Source organism: Herpailurus yagouaroundi, unplaced genomic scaffold (genome assembly GCF_014898765.1).
Source record: "Herpailurus yagouaroundi ecotype Mexico unplaced genomic scaffold, PumYag 77, whole genome shotgun sequence".
Taxonomy (NCBI): domain Eukaryota; kingdom Metazoa; phylum Chordata; class Mammalia; order Carnivora; family Felidae; genus Herpailurus; species Herpailurus yagouaroundi.
Window position 1 is genome coordinate 54,189,846 of NW_024412388.1, and position 24,908 is coordinate 54,214,753.

The 24,908-nt window shown below is 40.7% G+C and overlaps 1 protein-coding gene across 5 annotated transcripts in view; it reads left to right on the plus strand.

The window, feature by feature from the left end:
• AK4 (adenylate kinase 4) overlaps positions 1-24,908 on the plus strand; it is a 75,546-nt gene that overhangs the window by 38,023 nt on the left and 12,615 nt on the right. For 4 of the 5 annotated variants that reach the window (XM_040470504.1, XM_040470505.1, XM_040470508.1 and 1 more), the window contains one exon: positions 3,903-4,022. The exons of the other annotated variant lie outside the window; for it this stretch is intronic. In XM_040470504.1, coding sequence (XP_040326438.1) covers positions 3,903-4,022 — 120 coding nt within the window. The remainder of the gene's footprint in view (positions 1-3,902; positions 4,023-24,908) is intronic. 5 annotated transcript variants of the gene reach the window in all.

Sequence of the window (24,908 nt, forward strand, 5' to 3'; positions counted from 1 at the left end):
GGCTTGAACTGATGAACTGTGAGATCATGACTTGAGCTGAAATCAAGAGGCAGATGCTTAACTGACTGAGCCACCCAGGCGCCCCAAATATATTAAAAAAAAAAAATTTTTTTTTAAACGTTTATTTATTTTTGGGACAGAGAGAGACAGAGCATGAACGGGGGAGGGGCAGAGAGAGGGGGAGACACAGAATCGGAAACAGGCTCCAGGCTCTGAGCCATCAGCCCAGAGCCTGACGCGGGGCTCAAACTCACGGACCGCGAGATCGTGACCTGAGCTGAAGTCGGATGCTTAACCGACTGCGCCACCCAGGCGCCCCTAAAATTTTTGTAATGTATATTTTATTTTTGAGAGAGAGAGAGAGATACAGAGCACGAGTGGGAGAGGGGCAGAGAGAGAGGAAGGCAGAGGATTCGAAGCAGGCTCCAGGCTCTGAGCTGTCAGCATAGAGCCTGATGCGGGGCTGGAACTCACGAACCGCAAGATCATGACCTGGGCCTAAGCCAGCACTTAACCGACTGAGCCACGCAGGCACCTCCATTGCTTCATTCTTTCAGCTCTGCTTTTTACTAATCTGTGGCCTCCGCTTAACCACCAGGGCCATCCGGGGCCATGGTTGTGATTTCTTTCCTCACAGTGTCATCGCTTGCTCTGCAGCCATCTTCACAACAGTTACTGTTGCACTTTTATGTTTTGATCATTTGGCTTGGATATGACAGACGCTGTAGAAATGTAATGGCAGGAACTTCATGTTCAATTAGATATAAAGAATGGGGGAAGTGAAGAAAATCAAGACAACTGGTGTTTACTCTTACATGACATCTGAGGAGAGTAATGTTATAAATACCAGGGCAAGAGCATGTGGGAGGGAAAGTATGATTTTGGCCATGATAAGTTTGAGGTATTAGAGGGGGTACATATTGCACCATCTAGCAAGTATTTAAAGGCCTCAGGGGCATCATTTGGCTACTGTTCTGCATTAAACTCCTGAGTCCAAAAGTATCCCAATACCATAAATCCTCACCCAAAAGGACCTTAAATATTAAGTGGCCCAATCCCCAACCAGTTTTCCGAATGTCTATAATATCCCCGTCTTAGGCAGTCTTTGAATCTCCATTCAGACATTCCTTAGGCCATTTTTTCTCTATCCATTTGTAATTCCCATAACAAGTCCTAATTGTAAGCCCTGGGGATTAAGTAAGATAATGCCCTTTCCATGTGTCAAGTATCAGGATATGGGCAAATTGTTTTCATGCCCTTCTCTGGGTCTTCTCTTTTCCAAATAAAATGTTTCCTATGCTTTCACTGTCTCCTCATGGGATATTTGGAGACAATTCACGTCTTGGTCTGTTATCGTGGAAGATGTCTATATATATATATATTTGTTTAAATCTGTCTTAATGTTTGGCAGATGGGACTAAGAACAGGGCTCTGGCACAGGGTATTGTATGGAAACCAATTTGACAATAAATTTCATATTAAAAAAAATAAAAAGGAAGCTGGCATTAAAAAAAAAAAAAGAACAGGGCTCTGCGGTTGGCCTGACCATTGCAGAGTAGGACAGCACATCGTCAGTTACTCCAAGCATACCATCTGACAGTGATTTTCCTGATATAAAATATACATAGTATACAGGTATTACCAAGAGAACAGAAAGCATATGTTCACCCAAAAACCTGTACGTGAACATTCCTTGTAGTGTTACTCATATTAGCCAAAAAGTAGAAACAATGCAAATGCATATTAACTGATGTATATAAACAAAATATAGTATACCCATACAGTGAATGATCAACCATGAAAATGGATGAAGTACTACTTGAAAACATTATGCTAAATGAAAGAAACCAGACACAAAATACCACATATTGTATGATTCCATTTATATGAAATGTGCACGATAGGCAAATCTGTAAAGACAGAAAGTAAATCAATATTTGCCAGGGGCTAGACAGAGGGAGGAGGGAATGGGGAGCGATTGCTAATGGGTACAGCGTTTCTTTCTGAAGTGATAAAAATGTTCTGAGATTAGGTAGTGGTGATGGCTGCACAGCATTGAGAATGTATTAAAAATTACTGAGTTGTACACTTTAAAGTAGTGAATGTTAATGGTGTGTGAATTGTATCTTAGTAAAGCTGTCATAAATATGGGTATTACTTCCTATCTGAAGGTGAGGATCTTATGAGGATTAAATGAAATAACACATACAAAGTGGTTAAAGCACAGTGCCTGGTATAATATGTTTCTTAATATGTTAACATAGTATGTTACTTTATTAGTGATTAATATTGTTGCTCTTCATGAAAATAACACTGCTTAAACATTGGTGGGTAAGCTGCAACTTTTATTCACTGCTCCCTTTGTGCATTATTACCTGTTACCTAGTATAGAGTTAATAAATACTTTGTAATGAATCTGGTTTTGTTCATATGCATGTTTAGCCACATTTGCCAAAGTGGTTGTCTTTTGCTGTTGTTCTTTGCAGCATGTTACTGAATCAGCATCATTGGATCTAACTTTGAGCTTGTAGTAGTAGCAATCAGAGCCAATAGTTTGAGCCAGTAGTAGTAATCAGAGTGATATGAATCTCTTGACAGTGCATATTTCAGAGTTGGAGTTAGGAGTTTTGACTCAGTTTGGGGAAGGAAGGTTCTACCTTGAATTCAAGGTGAAGGTAGGGACAAAGTGATTCTTGAGCTTTTTTGCAGTAACATAATTCTGCTTTATGTTTTTATAAGAACATAATTGGCCTTTCTTAAAGTCAACATCAAATATAGGCAATATGCTAGATAACAGTACAGTGAATATCTTCTTGGGGGCACTGGTGGTTGAAATTGTATCAGTCACTTGAAATGTAAATTAATATTTATTATAAAGGCATAAAATATGGTCCTATTTAATAACCATTGTGAATGCAGCCAACTGAATAAAAACAATAAAGTTACAATAAATAAACAAAAAAAAAAGAACATAATTGGCCTGTCAAAAACGTGGTTCTTAATGGTTTATTATCAGTTCTCTGAAGAGTAGAGGACTTCATCTTGGTTTAAAAAAAAACCCGTTCCTAGAAACTTAACAGATTTAAACTGATAATTTGTTCCACTGAACCTAACCCACAATTTCCACATATAAGAAATTATTTTAAAATAAGATAGAAACATTTTTTCTCTGAAAAAAAATTTTTTTTGAAAAATTCACATCCTTTTATATATGTTAACTAACTTGGATGTAAATTCAAAAAAATAATAATAATAAAAATAAATTCACATCTTTTGATAAAGTTGGCATTCTAATAACACTGAGTTGCTTCTACAACTGTATCAGCAAGGTGCCATCTACTTATACTGAGGTTCATGAAGAGAAGTTTTTGTTTGTATTATCCAGCATTCTTTCTAACACCAGTGGAAATGTTTTCCTTTGGTCTCTAAGGAATGGTTGTGCTCCTCAGCTTCTTTCAGCCTTCTGCATCCCATGAACCATATAGTTGATCACATTTCCTGGCTGTCGTAAACCGTTGGGGGGCTCAGTGTCCACTTCGCGGCTCTCACCTCTGGGAAGTTCCAGGACTTCTGTCCTGGCCTTTCACGAACACCCCTTCCTCTGGACTCCCAACTTTTGTTTCTTACTTTTATCTTCTCTTCCAATTTATAGAAATACTCTTTTATTTTTATTACTGTTTGTGTATATCTTATTTATCTTCGAAAGCTGCTTTTATAATTCTTTGGGAGACAAGGCTACCATTGTTGAAACCAGTATTCTAAAAATTACCCCCAAAACATCTACCTATAACTTTCCCCTCATACCAATAGGGAGGAATGGAAGAGAAGGCAAAAGGAGTTTGTAAGCTTTTCTTTTTTTGAAGCTTTTTTGAGTGTCTCTTTTTCCTGTTTTTTTTTAATAGAAGTTGGTGATATGGCAAAGCAGTACATAGAGAAGGGTCTTTTGGTTCCAGATCATGTGATCACACGCCTAATGATGTCGGAGTTGGAGAATAGGCGCGGCCAGCACTGGCTACTAGATGGTGAGTTGAACCTGTGGGTAAGCTGGATGTCTGTGACTAGTTGGTTGTGCACACTCCCTTAATTTCTGACCCATTGCAAAATACTTTTTCTTCCAAGCTTTCAGTCATTTATTTAGGCATATTCCAATTTGGCAAAATGATAGAAACTCACTGTGATAAAGCCTTTTCATTTCTGTCTCCAGACTACCATCCCTAGAGCCATTGACTTGAAGCAAACCTTTACTGAATTCCCTTAACTGTTACAGTTTCGATGGTGCTCATTGTTTCCATGACTAAGTTGTCATAGGTATGACGCATCTTAAATCAGAGGTTCTTTCATTCATAATAGGCCACACAAATTAACACCATGAGTTACCATTTTTCATCTGTCAGGTTAACAAAGATAGAAAATCTGAAGATCTTTTATTGAGTGTAAAAGAAATAAATATTATTGAGAGTATAAAACAGGCAACCATTGGAGGACAGTTTAGCCATCTTTATACTTTTTTTTAAAGTTTATTTTTATTTATTTTGAAAGGGAAAGAGAGAGCATGTACATGTGAGAGCATGGGGGAGAGCAGGAGAGAGAGAGAGAGAGAGAGAGAGAGAGAGAGAGAGAGAGAGAGAATCCCAAGCAGGCTCTAAGCTGTCAGCACAGAGCCCAACGCAGGGCTCAGTCTCAGGAACTGTGAGATCATGACCTGAGCCGAGACCAAGATTTGGACACGTAACTGACTGAGTTGTCCAGGCACCCCAGCATTCTTTATATTTCCTGACTCAGCAGTTCCCTGCCGGATTTCTTCCTAAAGAAAGGTTGTCAAGGTTGTCTGTTCTCATCATTATTTGTAACTAGCAAGACACTGATAACAACCTAAGTATCTATCATAGGGATGCCTTAAAAATTAGTATGTCTGTTAACCGAATAATGTGTACGTATGTGTTGGCATGGAATGATCTCTAAGATGCACTGCCGAGTGAAAACAGCTAGCTGCAGTAGAGTCTATATCATATACTATTATTTATGTAAACATGGAAGGATGCTGTGGTATTTATTACTCTCTCCATGTAGAAATACATGCATAAGCTCTCTTTGAAAGGATATTAAAAAGACTGATATAGTCTTTGATACTGTTTGATTTTTTTTTTTTTGAGTATGTATTTAAGTAACACCTGGACCTTATTTAAGACTTCTATTAGAGGTTCCTAAACTTTTTAGGCAAATAGGCCCCTTGATGACAACTATGATATTTCTCCTAGGAAATGCCTGCAGATTCTTACACACAACATATTACACAATTCTCCATGAAGCTGAAATTCAGAATCTTCTACTTTAAATTTTAAGAAAAACAATGGACTGGGTAGATTATTTCTTATTCTTGAATAGCAAGATTCCTGGGTACAATAAAAATAGAAACTTGATGAGCATGCTACTTTCTAGGACCACAGAATGGCAGAGAATGAGATTTCTCTATGAGGAACTTGTTTCCATTGCAGAGCGGTTTTTAGTCCACACAAGGCACTCAATCCCATACTAATTTTGTGAAACCGAAGCTTCAGGAAGTTGTGACAGTTGAAACCTTGATGTTTGCCAGCCACAGAGAAGCCAGATGAATTCCCTACATTTAAACTATGAGATTGGCTATATTTCTCCTAAAGTCTGGAACCATGAGTCTCCAAAATGACTAGTATGGTGCGGTCTTTATTGTCTATCAGTGTTTCTCAAAGTGTGTAGTGTGCAGTGTTAGTAATTGCTAGACAAGAAAGCAGATGTGTCAAGTTAAATATTAAAAGTTGCTAGCATTTATTGAGTACTTATTGTGTGCAAGCATTGTTTGGAACACCTGATATTTTTTCATTCAATCCCTACAATACTGTAAGAAGTAGATACTGTTATTCCCATTTAATAGATTAGAAGACTGAGGCAAAGTAGGCTTTAGCTAACTGCTCAAAGGTAGTAAGTGCCAAAGTTAAACACGTTTTCTTTACTTTAGGACTTCATTGAAACTTTAATATAATGCAATTTAACTCTTCACAGAAGGAGACATCATGAGGCATTTTCTGAATTTATTTGATTTTAGAATCCCCCACCTCATTCCCAACACTCACCAAGAACCTACAAGGTTTGTTCTGTGGAGCATTCATTGTGAACTATTATTTAACATGTATTCCTCACTTTGTAGGTTTTCTGAACAGTTGACTATAAAGTAGATCATGTCTTTCTAGACTTTGGATTTAAACATTTGGAACTCTGTTCTCATGGGACTAGAGGGAACTGGTGGATTGAATTTAAAACTTTTGCTGAGAGAAAGGCTATAATGGCCTACAAAAGGCATCCTCTTATTCATTGGGCAATAATGAATAAAGCTCCTCTTGTGTGTCAGAAATTACTAGGTGCTGTTGATAAGATGCTAAGACACTGTCCCTATCACAGTAGGGGAATCAGTAAAATAGTTACTGATAGCAGAATAGAAGCATATATATGGGTACCCCGCAGACACAGAGAAGAAAATTATGTTCTGGTAGTGAGAGGAGGTACTGGAACAACATTATGGAAAAAGAGATAAATAGAGGTTCCGTAGGTTGATGAATGGGGGTTGGAAGGCAGATGTTCTCTGCAGAAGGGCATGTGAACTAGGTAAGAAAAGGATGGCATAGCTTAGTATTTTCCTGGGCCTGCAAGCAGAGGCAGGCAGGGGAAATCCTGGAGCGGATGGTGTTTGATTCAGTACAAAGATGGTGGAACCAGAAATTGTTTGCTCCCAGGACCATTGAAAAGTTAATTAGGGCCATAACATGATCAGATTTGTGTCTCAGAAAGACTGTTCTGTTAGCAGAGGAGAGAGTAGGTGGTGGGGCAGGGACGAGGTGGAGGCTAGAAGCCAAATACAAGACTGTTGGAATATTTGGACCATGGGATGTTGAAAGCCTGAATTTGGGCAATGGTGGTAGGATGGAAAAGAGGCACCATCCAGGAGAGAATGGATTGAGGGGGAAAAATTGACAGGAGTTATGAGTGAGGTTAGCTACTACAGCCCTGTGGTTTTTCTTTTTTTTCCTTCCCTCCCTCCCTCCCTCCCTCCCTCTCTCCCTCTTTTCTTTTCTTTTCTTTTCTTTTCTTTTCTTTTCTTTTCTCTCTTCTCGTCTGGTCTCGTCTCATCTGGTCTCGTCTCGTCTCGTCTCTTCTCTCTTTTGTCTTCATACAGGGCTTGGATTCAAGAAGAGTGTGGGATCAAGACCTGAGCTGAGATCAGGAGCCAAACTCACTTAACCAGCTGAGCCACCCAGGCACCCCTGGAGTTTTCTTTTCTTTTTTAGAGATTTTAATTTTTCAAGTAATCTCTATACCCAACGTGGGGCTCCAATTCACAACTTGAGATATAGAGTCCACATGTTCTACTGACTGAGCCAGCCAGGTGCCTCCTGGCTTTTATTGCTCACGGAGGTTTGCACTTTTTGTTTCTTGACTGTCATCACCTGCTTTGCGCTTCTCTAGGCCACTTGAATTTCTCCAGGTGCGACACATTGACTCACAAAATGTAGTCCTCCACAGTGTGTAGGTGTTTGCCATGATGGGTAAACTTTGACTTTGCCACCACCTGACTATAATTTCTCTGGTTTAAATTCTTTAATTGTAAAGCTTGTCACCTTGCAAAGCAAACTTCTGTAGTTTTAGTGTAAACTTTGTTTTAAAAAAGGATTGTCTATATTAAACTCCTTTGGAAAGGTGGTTAGTGTAATAACCACTAACCCCAGTTAGGTGCCAGACTGCCCGTTTGAATCCCAGCTCTGCCATTTACTGACAGTCTGTGACCTTGGGCAAATTATTTTACCTCTGTGGGCATTTTATTCCTCATGGAAAACAGGGATTAGGAAAGGGTTAGTAGGGATGAAGTGAATATATGTAATGTTCTTAAAAGAATGCTTGCCATATAATAAGTGCTATATAGATATGCTATTATTATCTGTCCTAAGTGGTATACAGGTCCTGAATGGTTTTTTTTGTTTTTGTTTTTTTGGTGACTACATGAAGTGTTAAGTACAGGAATAATTTAAAAAATATTTAGCCGTGTAAAATTGAAGGTCAGTTTTAGTTATGGAATGCTTCTGTGTTTTGCTTTTGCCATAACTATTCCTCTCAGGGAGAATAACTAAAGTTCTTTTACATCACAGGCCTGTTTTTAGTGAAGTGCGTCAGTATCATGGCTGATTTAGTTTGTATCTTTCTCCTTGAAGACCCATCTGGTCACTTTTTCAGTTGTGATTTTCCTTTAAAGCTCTGGAATAAATCCATTTGGCAAAGTGAGGAGTGTTAAGAATGCCTCATTCTGTGTTCAGCCTTAAACTCCTTATGTTACAGGGCACATGCTCTGTGGAGGACGTGCCTGTTGAGTGTGCTAAAGGTGATTGAATGTGCAAAGGTCGAGAAAAGAATTCTGGATGACAGATGACTCATCATCTTGGTCCATATGCCTGTAGAGAGGCATCTGCAAATGGTGGGTGGAAACAAGTAGAGTGGACGCAAGCCAAGGGAAGGCCAGGAGGGGTTGGTGGATGGGGTGCCTGAGTGCTGTGTGGTTTGGTCAGCTATGTCCTTGCTAAAGATAGTTCAGCTGTATCTTACCTTTGCAGTTTTCTCTCCAGCTGAGTAAGAAACACTGTTTTATGTGTTAATACTTGTATACATCTATGGGGGCTTTTCTCCTTTTTTCTTTCTCTCCCTCTATCTTTTATGTCCTTAGAAGTTGAATGTGTGAGAACAGTTTTTAAAAGTTTTCTTTAATTTTTAAGACAAATATTCTACTAGAAGAATGGAATGTGCTGCAAGCTTTCTAATTTTGTTATAAAACCATGCATGGTTTTTTTTTCTAGTTTCATATAAAGAAAGTATTTACTACTTATTAGGTGAAATAGCTAGAGAACAGTAACCATCTCTTTAAAACAAATATAAATTCTTCACTTTTTAAAAATAGGGCTGGCAGTTGGGTGGGGCCGGTAGAGAGATGTGTTGGTAATAGGGGTTTTCATTTCTAAATTTGATTGCCAACCTGTGTATTTATTTATTTATTTATTTATTTATTTATTTATTTATTTATTTATTTATTTATTTTTACCAACCTGTGTATTTAAATAGTAGCCTGCAAGTTCTCAAACTCCTTCCTAATTTATCTACAGGTAACAAGAAGTAACAGAATTGTCTACCATACGATTTTAGGTGAGGCATCAAAATATTTAAAATTGGTTGTCACAGTTTGGTTTCATAAAAAAATATTAAATTTTAGAATAATGAGTGGAATATAATTTAAGCCTTTCATCGGAATAAAGATCTCTTTGGAATGAGAGTTATCATTAGTCTGTGGTTGTGTGTTTCATTTGTGGTTCAGCGCAGTGTCGAATGCTAATAACTAGGGCTTTCTGTAGATAATTCTGGAATTTTTTTTTTTTTTTACCAGAAGTCAGAGTTGCTTGAATGTGTGCAGTGTTTGTGTGTGTTTGCCCTGAGAGTTAAATGATCTCAGATCTGCAGTATTTCCAAGGTACATACTCACTCAGAGCCCTTGGTAACCAAGTAATTGGTGGATGGTAGGAAACCAAACTACGTAGCCATGTAGCCGTAATAGTCACCTCCAGAATAGAGCATCTGTAAAATTCTGTTTTTAAAACAAACTTGACATTTTTTATCATCTTCTTGGAAGAAGGAATTATACCTGCTTTTGATTATACTTTGTAACATTACTAAATATTCAGATATTCTTTTTTTTTTTTTTTAATTTTTTTTTCAACGTTTTTTATTTATTTTTGGGACAGAGAGAAACAGAGCATGAACGGTGGAGGGGCAGAGAGAGAGGGAGACACAGAATCGGAAACAGGCTCCAGGCCCTGAGCCATCAGCCCAGAGCCTGATGCGGGGCTCGAACTCACGGACCGCGAGATGGTGACCTGGCTGAAGTCGGACGCTTAACCGACTGTGCCACCCAGGCGCCCCTAAATATTCAGATATTCTTAAATGAAAGGATTTGTAGACATGTCATTAGTTTCAGGTTGAATATTGTACTAGGGGAGAACACATGCCTTCACCAAGGGAAGATGGGCAAAAAGAAGAAATGTTATCTGTGTATACTTTAAATGAAACTTAAAAAATAAATCAATGAAACTAAACAATAATATTGGTCGAGTTACACAGGAAAAGACCATTACTCAGCAAGGTTAGGTTATTGAAAAGTCATTTTGGTCACGCCTGACTTGAAATTTAGCACACTCTCATCTTGTGATATACCTTATCCAAAGAGCGGAGCCTGTTCAGACTTTATGTCTAGCTATTGATTTCATTAAAGCTAGTGCAGCCTCTTTGTTAATGGTCCCAGGCGATTGTGCAAATTTCTTTCGGTTCTGAGTCTTCATAATTTTTCCTACAACTGAGTATTTATTGAGCACCAACTCTGTGCCAGGCACTGTCAAGACACCACAATAGAGCAACATACTAGGTGGGACCTGGCCTTCTTGGCATTTAGAATCTAGTGGTGATTCAGCTTTTATGCTGCCCTAGGCAATGAGGATTGCCTTTGATTTCTGTGATTTAAATCCAACCTATAAGAACTTTGTTTTTATTCTATGACTTCCCTACTTTCAGTGTCCTTGGTGTCTGTATGAGCTCAGAGGATCGGACTGAAAAACATGGTAAAATAAAGCCTTGGGTATCTTCTCTTGTTCATTTGGTTGGATTCTCTCCTGAGACCCTGTTCCCATGTCCATTTCTGGTGGCTTTTTTCTTCTGCGTGATCCGACTGCTGTCTTGGGATGGGGAACAATTTTAATATGGCAGGCAACTCTGAGTTTGTTTATTCGCTCTGTGTTTCCAGAGAATGACTAGATTTTAACAAGTAAGCATTAAGGGCCATATGGAAAACATATGTATACAGATATTTGAACACACCCTAGAAAAACTTGGTTCAGAGATCAAAACGCAAATTGAGTTATACATTTTATGGTGCGTCTTGATGAGCTTGGCATTGGTCTGTCTGAGGAGGGAATAGCATATTTTCTGAGCTTAGTCCAGGAGGAGCAAATGCTGAATAAATAACTGCAGTCTAGGACCTTGGGAGCCCCAGTGGAGGGGGTAAAAGGTGAGAGGTAGCACCCAGGAGAAAGGAACTGACCCTATCTTAGGGGTGAGGGAGGCAGCTGTTAAATGGAAGGCTTCCTGGAGAAGGTGACAGCAAGAACTAAGTTTTGAAAGTGAGAATAAAACCTTAATCTTCTAGGTGGAGGGATCACTATATGCAAAACAGCATGGTGTATTCTGGAAACCACAGGTAATTGGATAATTCTAGAGCTGAAAACATGAGCATATGAGGTCAGAAAAGTGGGTGGGGGCAAAAGTTAAACACTTCATGAAATTCAAATACAGGGCATTGAATAAACATCAAAGTCAATCCTAATTTTTTTTTTTTTTACATTTATTCATTTTTGAGGGACAGAGCACAAGCAGGGGAGGGGCAGAGGGAGAGGGAGACACAGAATCCGAAGCAGGCTCCAGACTCTCGAGCTGTCAGCACAGAGCCCGACGTGGGGCTCGAGCTCACAAACTGCGAGATCATGACCTGAGCAGAAGTTGGACGCTTAACCGACTGAGCCACCCAGGCGCCCCAACATCAAAGTTAATATTAGAAATGAGTTAGGAAGCTTAAAATGTAAAACTTTGAGTTTGAAAGAATAACTTATTTTTTAACTTTTTAACCAACACTTTAAAATTAACTTAATTTTTAACATGTTTAGATCTACTTTAGATATTAAACTGTGATTTCTCTCTATTTGGGCATGTCTCATACACTTTAAGATACACTTAGCCCCTTTGCTGTTGCCACTTAATTAGAAGTCTATAAAGTAAGGCATAGGATGAAGCTGTCTTCAAATCCTAATTTTAGATGGAAGGAGAGCCTCCTTCCCTAATTTATGAAACAGGTATCTTGGGAATTGGATGGATTGAGAACATTCATTGCAAAGCTTTATCCAAAGCATCTAAAGCATACTTTGCTAGGGTTTTTTTTTTTTTTTTCAAATTAAAAAAAATTATTTATTTTGAGGGAGAGCAAGAGCACAAGTGTGGGAGGGACAGAGAGAAGGAGAGACAGAATCCCAAGCACTGCTCCATCAGTGCAAAAGCCCAATGTGGGGCTCAGACTCACAAACTGTGAGATCATGACCTGAGCCAAGGTCAAGAGTCAGATGCTTAACTGTGCCACTCAGGCACCCTTTTTTCTAGTTTGTTAATGAAACAAATGCTGGGCATTTACTAAATACACAGCACTATATCAGAACAGTAATGTGGTGGAAAAAGCTGGGACTTATAACTGAATATCATTATGTAATTTATTAGCTGTGTAGTCTTGAGCAAGCAAACTTACTTTTCTTGGATTCTTTTTCCTCATCCATAGAATTAGTAGCAGTATGTATGGCATAGGTTCGCGAGGATTGGCTAACAAATATGACGCTCTTAGTGGAATCCTAAAACATAGTAGGTGGTCACATGATAGTACGTGTTATTATGTACCGATGTTGTATATACATACAACCACATGTTGATGCTGATACAGATGTTAGAACTTAGCATTTCATTAATAAATGGCTGATAAACTTAAAAATGTCATTTTAATAAGCAAAGATCATCATATTCATCCCTCATTAAGTACACCTGGGGAAAGTAGAACTAAACAAAATTCCCCAGCCTCCATTAAACCTTACCTACTAATATAAAACAAAACAATATAAAACTCTGATGACTGCCCTAGTACTAGGAAGAAAAACCCAGATTTTGGGAAGGTAACAAGTTGATTAGGGTTAAGAGGAGAGTAAGATGTGGGAAAAGTGCAGAGAATTTAATCATTTGACACTGACTTTATAAAAATGGTACATGATTACTATAAAGCATTCAAGCCATATGGCAAAATATAAGGGAAAGGAGCTAGTCACCTAAAATCCTAGTAGCCAGGAATAATCAGGGTTAACAGTTGAGAACCTGTCATTCTAGACCCCTCCTCACACACATAGGTACCTGAAAGTGTGTAAGTGCGGTTCCCATACTTGATGTACTTTTAAAAATATTTAATTTTACTTAAGTTTAACAATAGCAGAGCTAAAGTGAACCTGAAGGAATCATTACTGAATTTCAGATAAAATCTTTCTTCATCACCCAGGATATTCTTGGGAGAGCTCTTTAAGATTATGAAAGCCATTAGGAGTTGACATATTTGTTTTTTTATTTCATACTTCAAATTGAGACAGAGAGATATTGTCTTTCTTCAGTGAACAGTAAGAGGATTAATGTACTTAGGCTTCCTCCCACCTCTTTTCCCCTCCCTCCGTCTCAGTTTTCAATGGTTTTTGTTGCTAAAATCTATTATAAGTTTTCTTCTGTAACCTGAATTTCCAATTTTTTTTTTTTTTGTCTTACATCTAAAAGATTTAAATGAATTCTGTGGCCTGGTTTTCTCACACAGTACCACATCTCTGTTTCTTTTATTTTGACGATTCTTCTCGTTACTTCTGTGAATAGACTAGAAACCATCAAATTATTCACTTGAAACAAGTGAATTGTTTGGCATATGAATTATGTCTGAATAAAGCTGTGCTACTTTTCACCACAGCTTTTCCATCCATCATTACCGTGGTCAGCTGGATCTTACTGGATAATTTCCTCCTGCTGTTCTTTCCCTCCTTCCTTCCCTCCGTTGTAACAGGGGGGCCCATGTGATGCCCTCTTCCCTGAGTTTTCACGTTTGAGAACGTCTCCTCATCATTCAGCAGGTTCAGCTGGCCATGATATTCCTGAGTGACCCCTGTGTCCTTCGGCACTTTGCAGCCTCTGTTTCATCTTGTTCCGACCTGGATTATTGCTCTGCAAAGCCCTGAGGCCAGTGTGACTTTTGACTATGATTTTTTTTTTTTTCTTCCTGTATAGACTTCCTGAAGAATTGTTTCCTCATACTTGAAGTAAACAGACCATCTCAGTGTTGTTTCTTGTCCTCCCTCCTATAGGTACTGTGTCCTTTTGATCTCCAATTCAGTTCTTTTCCTTTCAGGAAAGTTCTCCTGTATTATATCTTTTTTGTCCTTTTGTTCAGTTTTTCTATTTTAAGAAAATATATCCACTTACAGTGGATATTATTGAATATTCTTTGTCTTTATCATATTTTAAAGTTTCATGTTTTTTATGTTTCCTTTTGCCTTCATCTATGTTCAGACCTCTTTTCTTGAGGGCAAGGGAGGGCAAAACTTTGTTTTTATTCCCTAATGACGTGACAGTTTCCTTACATTTATGTGCTGTATGTGCTAATGCTGCCGGGCCTTTGCACTCCCTGTGCCCTCTACCTGCAGCACTGTGCCTTGAGATGGTCATGAGGATGCTCCATTCACATCTTTACTCAGATATCCCCTCCTTGCCGAGTCCTTCTGGTACCATCCTGTCTACCCATTTCATTCTTTCTTCTTACCTTATAATCATGTAACTTACAGATTGATCTAAATGTTGATATTTTATACCTTCCTGTACCTACAATTATGTTTGACATGTAGAAAAAGCTTATGAATACTTGTCTGATGGTAGGTCCCACCTACCATGTATATGTACACCATATACCTGGGAGCTGAGCCCATGGTGGGCCATACTCAGCCTCTGTTCTTTTATTTGGGGCAAAAATATGGGCCTGTGGTGAAATCACTTACAAGTTCCTTTTGTCTCAAGTGAGATATAATGGGACCAGTTTTCCTTTAATTTGTTTATATTGGGACTTGGGTCCCCATATAATAGGTAAACAAAATTCTTAAAGAGAAGGGCCTTTAAGCAAAGGATTTACAGTTAACAGCTCCTTCTTCAATGCAGTATGCATATTCCTTTACTGACAAAAGGGCTCCATAATTTTTAACTTGTTTAAGAACACAGGTTATAAGCTATGAGTTTCATCTATATCCTTAAACAGGAAAAATCATTGCACTGATGCCAGAGGACCTCAACACCATTTGGGGATTTCCCCAAGAATCCCTGCCTAATAGGAATTCATCTTTTATTTATTTATTTTATTTTTTTAATTTTTTAATTTTTTTTTCCCAATGTTTATTTATTTTTGGGACAGAGAAAGACAGAGCATGAACAGGGGAGGGGCAGAGAGAGGGAGACACAGAATCGGAAACAGGCTCCAGGCTCCGAGCCATCAGCCCAGAGCCTGACGCGGGGCTCGAACCCACGGACCACGAGATCGTGACCTGGCTGAAGTCAGACGCTTAACCGACTGTGCCACCCAGGCGCCCCAGGAATTCATCTTTTAACTAAGCCACTTAGAAGATCCAAACTTACGGTTTAAACCCAAATTTTCTGTAGTATGTCTTCTATCAGTGGATCTCGAAGTAGTGATTATAGCATGTCCAGGTTTTTAAATCATTTACTACTAACCTATGAGCTCCTTGAGAGCAGGAACTATTTATTACAACTCTAAGATACATAATAGAAGAGTTCCAAGTGTCCCTGGAAGATTTCAGTGAGCAGGAAGTAGGTCCTAAGCTCTCAGCACAGTGGGAAATGTGGAGCTCACAAAGTGATATGATGTAGCTTAAGCTCTTGTTTGCCAACATCTGGAGCACAGCTGTGTCTTAGTCTTTTCACCATCTGTTAATAAAAACTGGAAGAAGTGGAATATGGAGGTCTTGGATACACATACAAGTAAATATTGTGCAAACAGATAAGGTAGTTATAAGATGTAAGACGGAAAAGGCCTTCATCGAGCAGGTTTTGACGGTGATTAATTTTAAGTTGCTAGTGAGGCTTCTGCTTGGTGGTATGAATAGTTTGAATGCCCCTGTGTTAGGGAAGACTATGGTAGAATAACTACCTGCTTTGAACTTCAGTTAATCATTCAGTGATTAATTGTGATGGATTATGGCTTACATATTTTTAACTTGGTTCTTGCTTTCCCAACAGCTGGGAAGAGATGGCTGGTCAGAAGCAACCGTGCTGGCCCCAGATCCTAATGCACATAGGAAGGGGGCCTGGTGTTGTGTGGCCTTTTCATACGTTGCCAGTCCCAGGCGGATGTTAGAAGTTGCCCTTTAAAACTGCGCTTCTATTTCCATCAAGCAGAGGGCTTGCTTTTCTGCCTGGGAATGTGGTGGTGGACTCTGGCTCTCTGCCCTTCCTCTGGAATGAATGCACAACAAATTAGAAAAACAGAAGTGTCCTAGTTCCCCATTCCCCTCCACTGTCTCAGCTTGTTGCTGTGGCACCTCCTGCTTCACCGGCCCTCCCTCAGGCTCTTGGCATGGCTGAGAGGAGCAGATGCCAAGGCCCGGTGGCTGGCACGTCAGGGATTTAGCGACATCTTCCTGCACATGGTGAATCTTTTTTGGGAGGGAGGCTGTCTAAAAAATAACCTGTAGGCACCATAATTAGTGAAATAGCATGGCGGATTTTGGGAGAAATTTAACTGTATGAAATTTCAGCTTTCAACGAGGATTGGCTATTTGATTAAGCAGGACATGGTAGCTTTTCTAGGCTATGAGGGAGAGGGGACAGCTTAGTATGGAAGCATGAGGTAGGTTTTCTGTACTCCTGGTGAGAAACCACGTGATGGAGTGAGCAGTCTCCTATGTGTCGTTACAGGGAAGAAAGCAAGCTCTCTGGGCTTAAATGTGTTCAATATTTTGCTTTGCCTGTTGGATTTTCTGGTTTCCTCAACAATTAATGGAATATATTCACTTGGATTAGGTTATCTAGGGAGACTGGGATTCTGCTTGTTAGTCATTTAGAAAATATGTGTTTCAGGATTACTTTTAGTGAAAATAAAAGTATACCACAATTTATTGCAGTTCTTTCTAAATTGAAGAATTATTCATGCTGCCACCTGTTGACAGAATTAGAGTGTACATCTAGTCTACTTGGTCAGTAATCCCTGCCTACCAGAATACCAAATCCACATGAAATCTGACTATTCTGTGGAATCTGACTGTTCCACATGGAACAGGGGCTACAAGCAAGCATGTTTAAAGAATACGCACCCACAGCTAGAGTGGCAAATTCTCTTGGGCCCACCTGTGTAACCATAGCCTGTCTAGTCTGAATCTCTTAGTCAGAAGATAACCTCTTAGAATATACTTTTGAATGCTTTATGTATGCATGCATCTAAGTACTTTCATGTCAAGAATGGCTATTCTTATTTAGAGGCAGATTTTCCATTACAAGATTTACGGATCATGCTTTAAATTCCATACATCTGCTAATTATTTGTTTCCTTTCAGATTCCAATATCCTTGCAATTTGAGACACCAAGGAATTAAATCTTACACCATGAGTAGATCTTTGGAAGAGAACACGGATCAGTGGATGTCAGATGTTAACTAAAGAGCAAAATACCCACATGTTTCCTCACCAAAGTTAAAGTGAACATCTCATGCCCTGATACTGGGACACTCTTGGTTGATAAACAGTTTTCACAGTCTTCATATTGTGATCCTCTGACAATATGTTCATTTAAAAAAATATATGTATGTGGTTGGATAATGACTCTTCGCTAAAAATGGTTTAAAATGTCCTGGTCAGGTTGTACCTTATCCGACAGTCTGTTCTTGGCAGCTGATTGATGTGAGAATTACATCTTTGATTTGTTCAGCCCAACTTGAGACACTGATATAAATCACTTCAAAGGATGGTGCCTTTTAGGACACCATTTCATATTGTGTGCCCTGAAGCTTTACATTAGGATGTATAAGCTGAAGAATATTCATATCTTAAGAGTCTTGTAGACAGATAACCTCCTCTCCTTACTTCGTGGAGCCTTTGCCTTCTGCCTAACCAGGGTGACACAGAGCCCCTCTCTAGGACCTGTGATCCCTCAGGTTTTTGACTCTGCACCCCAAACTTCTGTGAGAGCCCCAGCCCACTGCCAGGGCCTTTGTGACATCTTCAGAGATTAGGACACCACACCTGCCCTAACAATTACGCTATTTGAAGCTAGTCACTTCCAACTGGGTCTTTTATGTCTTTGATACTTGGTTATTAAGGGAAAGGTAAGCCATCCCTCAGTGTCCTTTTTTCTTCTTTATCCTTTTCTCTTTCTCCATTACTGATTCTCCTCTTCCTCCCCCCCCTAAATCTTTACTTTTCCACTGTACCCTCTGGGATTCTCTTTCCTTATAACCTTCTCCACCTTCCTCCTCACACCTACTCTGACTCTGCAGAATACCCTACCTTCTGCCTTAAAGTAAACCTGGGTCTCCCCTTCACGTGTGACCTTCCTGTCACACCTCCTGTTACTGAGGAGACTTGTTCTCTTATATGAACATACTGTGTTTGGTGATGGTGATGGCACTATCCTGTCTCCCCACTGCTCCTTTCATACTTTTATAAAGGTTCACACTTACCCGTCATGTCTTTCTTGTTATCAGACTTGCTGTCTGTCCTTTTACCTCCGATCCCACATGGTCTTCATTTTCCCCCAGTGTTGGCTCTTTGCCCCACTTGCCACACCTCCTCCCACCCTGTGCCGGCCGCTGTGCTGGGATTTACATACAGAAATTTGTTTGTTCCTCACAACTTTCTGGATTGGGCATTACCAGGCTCACTTTATGGGTGCAGAGAGGTGGGTAACCAGGGTCGCAACGTGAGCAGGTGGCATAATTGCACCTCAGACCAAGGCAGTGTGTCTCTGGAGCCTGTATTTCTGTCTGCTAAGATAGTTTTCCCTAGTGTGCTTCATGTCGTGTGTACCTTCAATGCCTGTCAGTAGGGAATTGGTTAAATTGTGGTTCATCCAAACCATGGAGTACTCCACAGTTATTAGAGCAAGAGAGCAATGCGTATGTATAGAAAAGAATCTCCAAGATCTATGAAAAGAAAAAAGCAAGGTGCAGAACATTTGTGTATGTGTGGAGAGAATCTGACATGTCTGTGCCTGCAGCACCCCGAAGCCACGCAGGATTTGGATTTCTCCAGTCGTTTTGTATACTGACTGCTGTATACTGTATACTGTATAGTAGACTATTGACTACTGTAGCTGTCACGAGCAGGTATTTCTCACAGGCTGCGCTTTTCCCCGTGGGAGGAAGACAGCATCGTGTGGTATGTGATGTGTGATTCTGGAGTCAGCACTCAGTTCTTAAATGTGTGGTCTTGGGCAAGTCACTTAACTTTTCTGAGCCTCAGTTTTTACACCTTTAAAATGGGGATGATACCCATCTTGCAGAATAATTGTGACTTTTCAGATAATATTTATTCATTGATTCAACAAATATTTATTCAGCACCTATTATGTGCCAGGCACTGTTCTAGGCACGAAGGATGTAGCAGTAAACAGCTTTAAAGGTTCTGCTCTCATTTAGGTAACATCCTAGTGAGAGTAGAAACACTTACAAAATAAAGTAGATCATGTGCTATAAAAGATGTTGAAATCTATGAAGAGAAAGCCGAAAAAGAGGGGCGGGTGTGAATAGGGGTGTGGTGGGTGGGGCGCAGGTTTAGTTGAACAGGATGGTTAGAAAAGTCCTCACTGACAAGGCATGTTTTGAGCGAAGACTTGTAGGAGCCGAGGGCACACGTAGATACCTACAGCAAGAGCGTGTCACGCCGAGGGGACATAAGCTACTTGTCCAAGGTGGGAATGGACTTACCGGTTTGAGAACAGCAAGGATGTCAGGTGACGTGGGGTGACGGACAGGGATGCTAGGTGAGAGACGTAACAGGAGCGAGAGTAGGCCGTTTAGGCCCCTGCACAGTTTCAGATTTCCTTCTGCATAAAATCTATCTGGCACAGCAAATAGTGGCCGTGATGATGAGGATGCTACCAGGATGCTCTGCTCTTGGGGTGGAAGTAAGATAGATGGGGTGACGTTTAGGATTCTTTCAACAATTATTTTTCATACCTGTGGAAGAACAGCATAGTGTAAGAGAGAGGGGGCACTTCCAAGACCAGAGACCTGGTCCTCAATCCTGTTCTGCTGCTGATCCTCACTGAATGCCAGCTTCATCTGTTACACGGAGGGTGATTGTTCCCGCTCTGCCCACCTCATAGGGCCGATGTGCAGAGTAAGAGAGAAGTAAATGTCTATAAATGCTTTGTGAACAGCAGACTACAATACATAGGAAGCACACAGGGTGTGTTTGCTGATTGGACATGGACTCAGGAGCCACTGACAGTTGCCTCGTCTGTACGAATGTTCCCCAAAATGAGGCACTCACTTAACGAGAAAGACTGCACAGCTGTCACATTTCTTTTTCACGTTTATTTGTTTACTTTTGTGTGTGTGAGAAAGAGAATGGGAGTAGGGGAGGGGCAGAGAGAGAGGGAGAGAGAGAGAATCCTAAGCAGGCTTTGCGCTGTCAGCACAGAGCCCAACGCAGGGCTCGAACCCACGAACCACAAGATCGTGACCTGAGCTTACCTGACTGAGCCACCCAGGTGCCCCAGGCCGTCACATTTCTTCACTTGGATTCCGTGTTATAGTTAACGCAGGCTGCAAATGGATTAGTTCCTTGGAACTTAATGTCCCATTGCCACATCAAGGTACACATGTATTGTCAGCAACTTAAGGCTGAACCTTTGCACTGAATTTACCAGTTTCACTTTCACCCAGATCAGAGCTCATCATGATGACGTATTGAACTGGATCAGGAAAGTAGACTTAAGGTGCTTTACTATTCAAAAAACGAGGTAGGTGGTGTGCCAGGTTCAGAGCTTGCCTGGCACGAGCACCCTTTTGATGGGTGGTTCCAGAATGTGCAGTCTGTGCAGGCTAATAACTAGAGGTGCTGGGCTCTAGTTATGGTAGAGAGCACAGAGCACCAGTGACTCCCCAAGCTAGCAAATCTCAGGAAAGGAATTAAATAGAAGCCAGCTGGGGGATGAGGACCTTTCCTTCACGCTGAACTGGGAAACCAGTTGAGCCCCCAGGAGAGCTCTACCTAGAGCAGCAGCGGCCATTTATTGAGTGCTCACTCTGTGCCTAACACTTTACATCTTAAACATTCTAGAAAGATTGTCTCTCTTAATCCTCAAAACAGCCATGCAGTAGGCATTACCTTTTGTTAGGGACTGAGTTGTGTCCCCTGCCCCCACCACCTTAAATTCATCTGCTGGAAGTCCTGACCCCTAGTACCTTATAATTTGACTCTTTTTTGGAGATAAGGTCACTGGAGAGGTAATTAAGTTAAATGAGGTCATGAGGGTGGGCCCTAATCTGCAATGACTAGTGTAATGTCCTTATAAGAAGAGGAAGTTAGGATACAGACACACACCGAGGAAAAATCCTATGGGAGACAGGGAGAAGGAAGCTATCTGCAAGCCGCGTGAAGCCTCAGAAGGAACCAACCCTCCCTGACACCTCGATCTCAGACTTTTAGCCTCCAGGACCATGAGACCTTAAATCTCTGTTGTTCAAGCCACCTATTCTGTGGTACTTTGTTATGGCGACCCCAGCAAATTGATACGCCCTTGTTTTATATCTGAGAAAACTAAGGACCAGAGAGATTACACAAAGCTGGTGGATGTTCTTGCAGTTCTGGCTAGGGAGAACTGGGAATGAAGTCCAGGTGTGTGTGGTTCCAGACACGTCCCACCGAGCCCTGAGGTTTCTGGCTTACTGCTGCTTCTCCTCGCTTTTGAAACCACAGCTGGCATCCAGATCTTTGCCCACTGTTCTGTTATACTGTACTTTCCCTTGCCACACCACTTTTTTTTTAACAGGTAAGATCCTGGACAGGAATAGCATAAACAGGTGGCTTGAGTTAGGGGCTTAGTGAATCTGGAAAGATTTGTCTCTGGGAATTTCCTTCCCAGTTCTCCTCTTGCCATGAAACTGAGGTAAAGAGGATTCTCTGCAAAGTGCTTTTGTACCTGTTTAAAAGAAGTGTTGAAACTTCCCCCGAATGGGATAGATACAAGTAGTTAGTTTTGCACTTACACTGTTGCTGTCACTGAGAAGTTTGGTGGTTCTTAACCAGTCCAAGTCACCTAGATAACTTAAAAAAAATACCTAAGTCCTGCTCCTGCTCCCAGATGATCCATTCTAGGAAGAATGGTATGGAATCTGAGTACCCGTAAGCTCTTTTCCCCCCCCTTGTAAGTCTTCCCTGATAATGTTGATGTACCCCATCAGATGGAGAACCCTTAAAGTTGTGGAATGACTTATTTCTCTTGTTGGTACTTCTGAACCATAAAAATGGTTGCATTCCAACAACATTAGCATCTTAAAATATAACTCTTACATTTTAGCTTTCATTATGTAGGCTTCTGTATTTTCCATGGTTCTTTCAACTTTAACACATTTTGAGGATGGGAGGCTATCCTCATTTTGAGGATGGGAGGTTTTCTGTCCTAACAGAAAACCTCTAAGCCACAAGAATTAATGATTCTCTGGTCATTAGTGGGTCTGAATGTGAAAGCCTAGAAGGTAGACACTACCTAACATTTTTGAAATCTGTTTCGAGTTTATTTGGTACACAGTTGCATTTTCCACCCATTCCTCCAGAGGGCACCAGAGTTCAGAAACAGTTGTGGGGGAGTTGAACAGACTGGTCTTTAGGCTAGAAACTTTAGCCGATAAGATTTGAGCTTTTATTTGTGGGAGGAACTGTGTATTCTCTTTCAGAGCTTCCTATTCTTTGTTGACGCTGTACTCAGTTTCTATATTTTATGCAAAGGGTAAAGAACAATGTTTTATTGTCAGGATAGTGGCTAGTGATGCTGAGAACCCCAGGACAGGGACTGAGGCTGAGAACTCAGGTCCTCAGAGGAGTGATTTCTAAAATTCTTTGTGCACAATTTTCAGTAAAAATGTTTACTTTGTATCTTCAGTATATGGATATGTGTGAATTATGTGCATATACAGTTTTACTACCATATACCTTATAAAATGCACTCTCCAAACTAGAATCTGAAAGACAGTGAACAAAATGCAACAGAGGTTCTGTTTTCTTTTCATACTCTAGCAAGGGTCCCTTTGGAAGCCACTGATTTAGAAAATGACTTTTCCTTGAAAAAGGATTTGGGGAAAGCATAGAGATTGATCTTGGGGTTGTTTTGGCTGCAGGCCTCTAAATCTAACTCCAGTTGTCAATTTGAAAAAAATTTTTTTTTTTTAATTTTTGAGAGAGAGGAGAGAGCATGAGCAGGGGATGGGCAGAGAGAGAGGGAGGCACAGAATCCAAAGCAGGCTCCAGACTCCTGAGCTGTCAGCACAGAGCCCGACATGGGGCTTGAGCCCACGAACCATGACATTATGACCTGAGCAGAAGTTGGATGCTTAACTGACTGAGCCACCCAGGCGCCCCTCCAGTTGTCACTTTGGAGCCTTCATGAAGAGTGGGCACTGCAGGGAAAGCTAGGACCTGGCAGTCAGGGAAAGAGTGCCCTTCTGGGGAAGGCTCACTGCCCTCACTTTGCTGGAATTTCATGAAGAGTGGGCTCTGCAGGGAAAGCTAGGACCTGGCAGTCAGGGAAAGAGTGCCCTTCTGGGGAAGGCTCACTGCCCTCACTTTGCTGGAATTTCAGTTTAGAATGTCCCAGGTACAGTGCCAGAGAATAACAAATAACAGAGAATTTAAGGCATATCTTAAATCCCATTTCAGGAAACCCATCTTCTAAAGCAGACTGTGGTGCACAGTGTAGGGGAACTTAGGCTAAAGTTGACTAATAGACTTAAGTCTGGGGCTCCAGGTTTGCTACCAAGCTCCAGGTTTGCTACCAGCATCCCCAGTCTGACCTAGAGTGAGCTGTTGGAGAAAGGGAGATGGAAAAAAGGACCTGGTTGAGGGTATGTGTAGTATTCAATAAGGAATTTGGTGGAAAAGTAAAGGAGGCATGGTTTTATCTGGACTCTTCTGAGACTCCTTGCCTACCATCCAACCTATGTAGCCATAGATTGAATTGAGCCATGAGGGCCCACTTGGGGCCAAATCTTGCTCCTTGGTGACCCAGAGAGTATCACGTTATTATCTGCCTGGTAGTTATCATATATTTGAAGCTCCAGGATACATCCAGTTGCTGTGAAGCCCCAATTCTAAAATTAAGTTTCTTTTTGAACTTAATAATCAAAAGAGAGGCCGCTTAATAAGTTCATATGTAAGCAGTCAAGCCATTCCATAATAGAAAGAAAAAATTACATAATGAGTTTACAGAGCTTGACAGAGTCCTGTAATTTCACAGAATTAAACTGGGATTTTAAAATAAGACAACTGGTCAAATAAGTATGGCCACTGAACAGAAGACTAGAAGACAGCTACCCTAGTGTTACATGGAAATGTTTGCCCACTGTGTGCCAGTGTTAAGGCCACGTCTCCACAGTGTGCTTGACCTTAGGCAGATACAGTTTGACCTTTCATTTCCCTAAATGTTAAGTAATCATAACTTGGTCTAACAAATTATATTGAGATTTGAAAAAAATCCACTTAGCAGTGGATTTAAGGGCAGAATTTTGTTTCCATTCTGAAAGCACTGTATGCTCAATTAAAAAAAATGAGAAACTAGAAGAGTAGAAAGGAATCCCCCATCTTCCCACTGCAAAGAAAACCACCATGAACGTACTTCTTGTATAGTTTCCCAGTGTGTGGGTGCCTTTTTTGTGAAGAGGATGCTTAGCCAGAGAGTCACTCTGGGAGGAGGGAGACAATGCTGGGCTATTGGCTCAGGCAACACCTGGGCTGCAGGATTAGAAGTACCTATTTCTAGGGGTGCCTGGGTGGCTCAGTTGGTTAAGCATCTGACTTTGGCTCAGGTCATGATCTCACGGCTCGTGGGTTTGAGCTCCACGCCAGGCTCTGTGCTGACACTTTGGAGCCTGGAGCCTGCTGCAGACTCTGTCTCCCTTTCTCTCTGACCCTCCTACATTCACTTTGTCTCTTTCTCTCTCAAAAATAAATAAGCATTTAAAAAA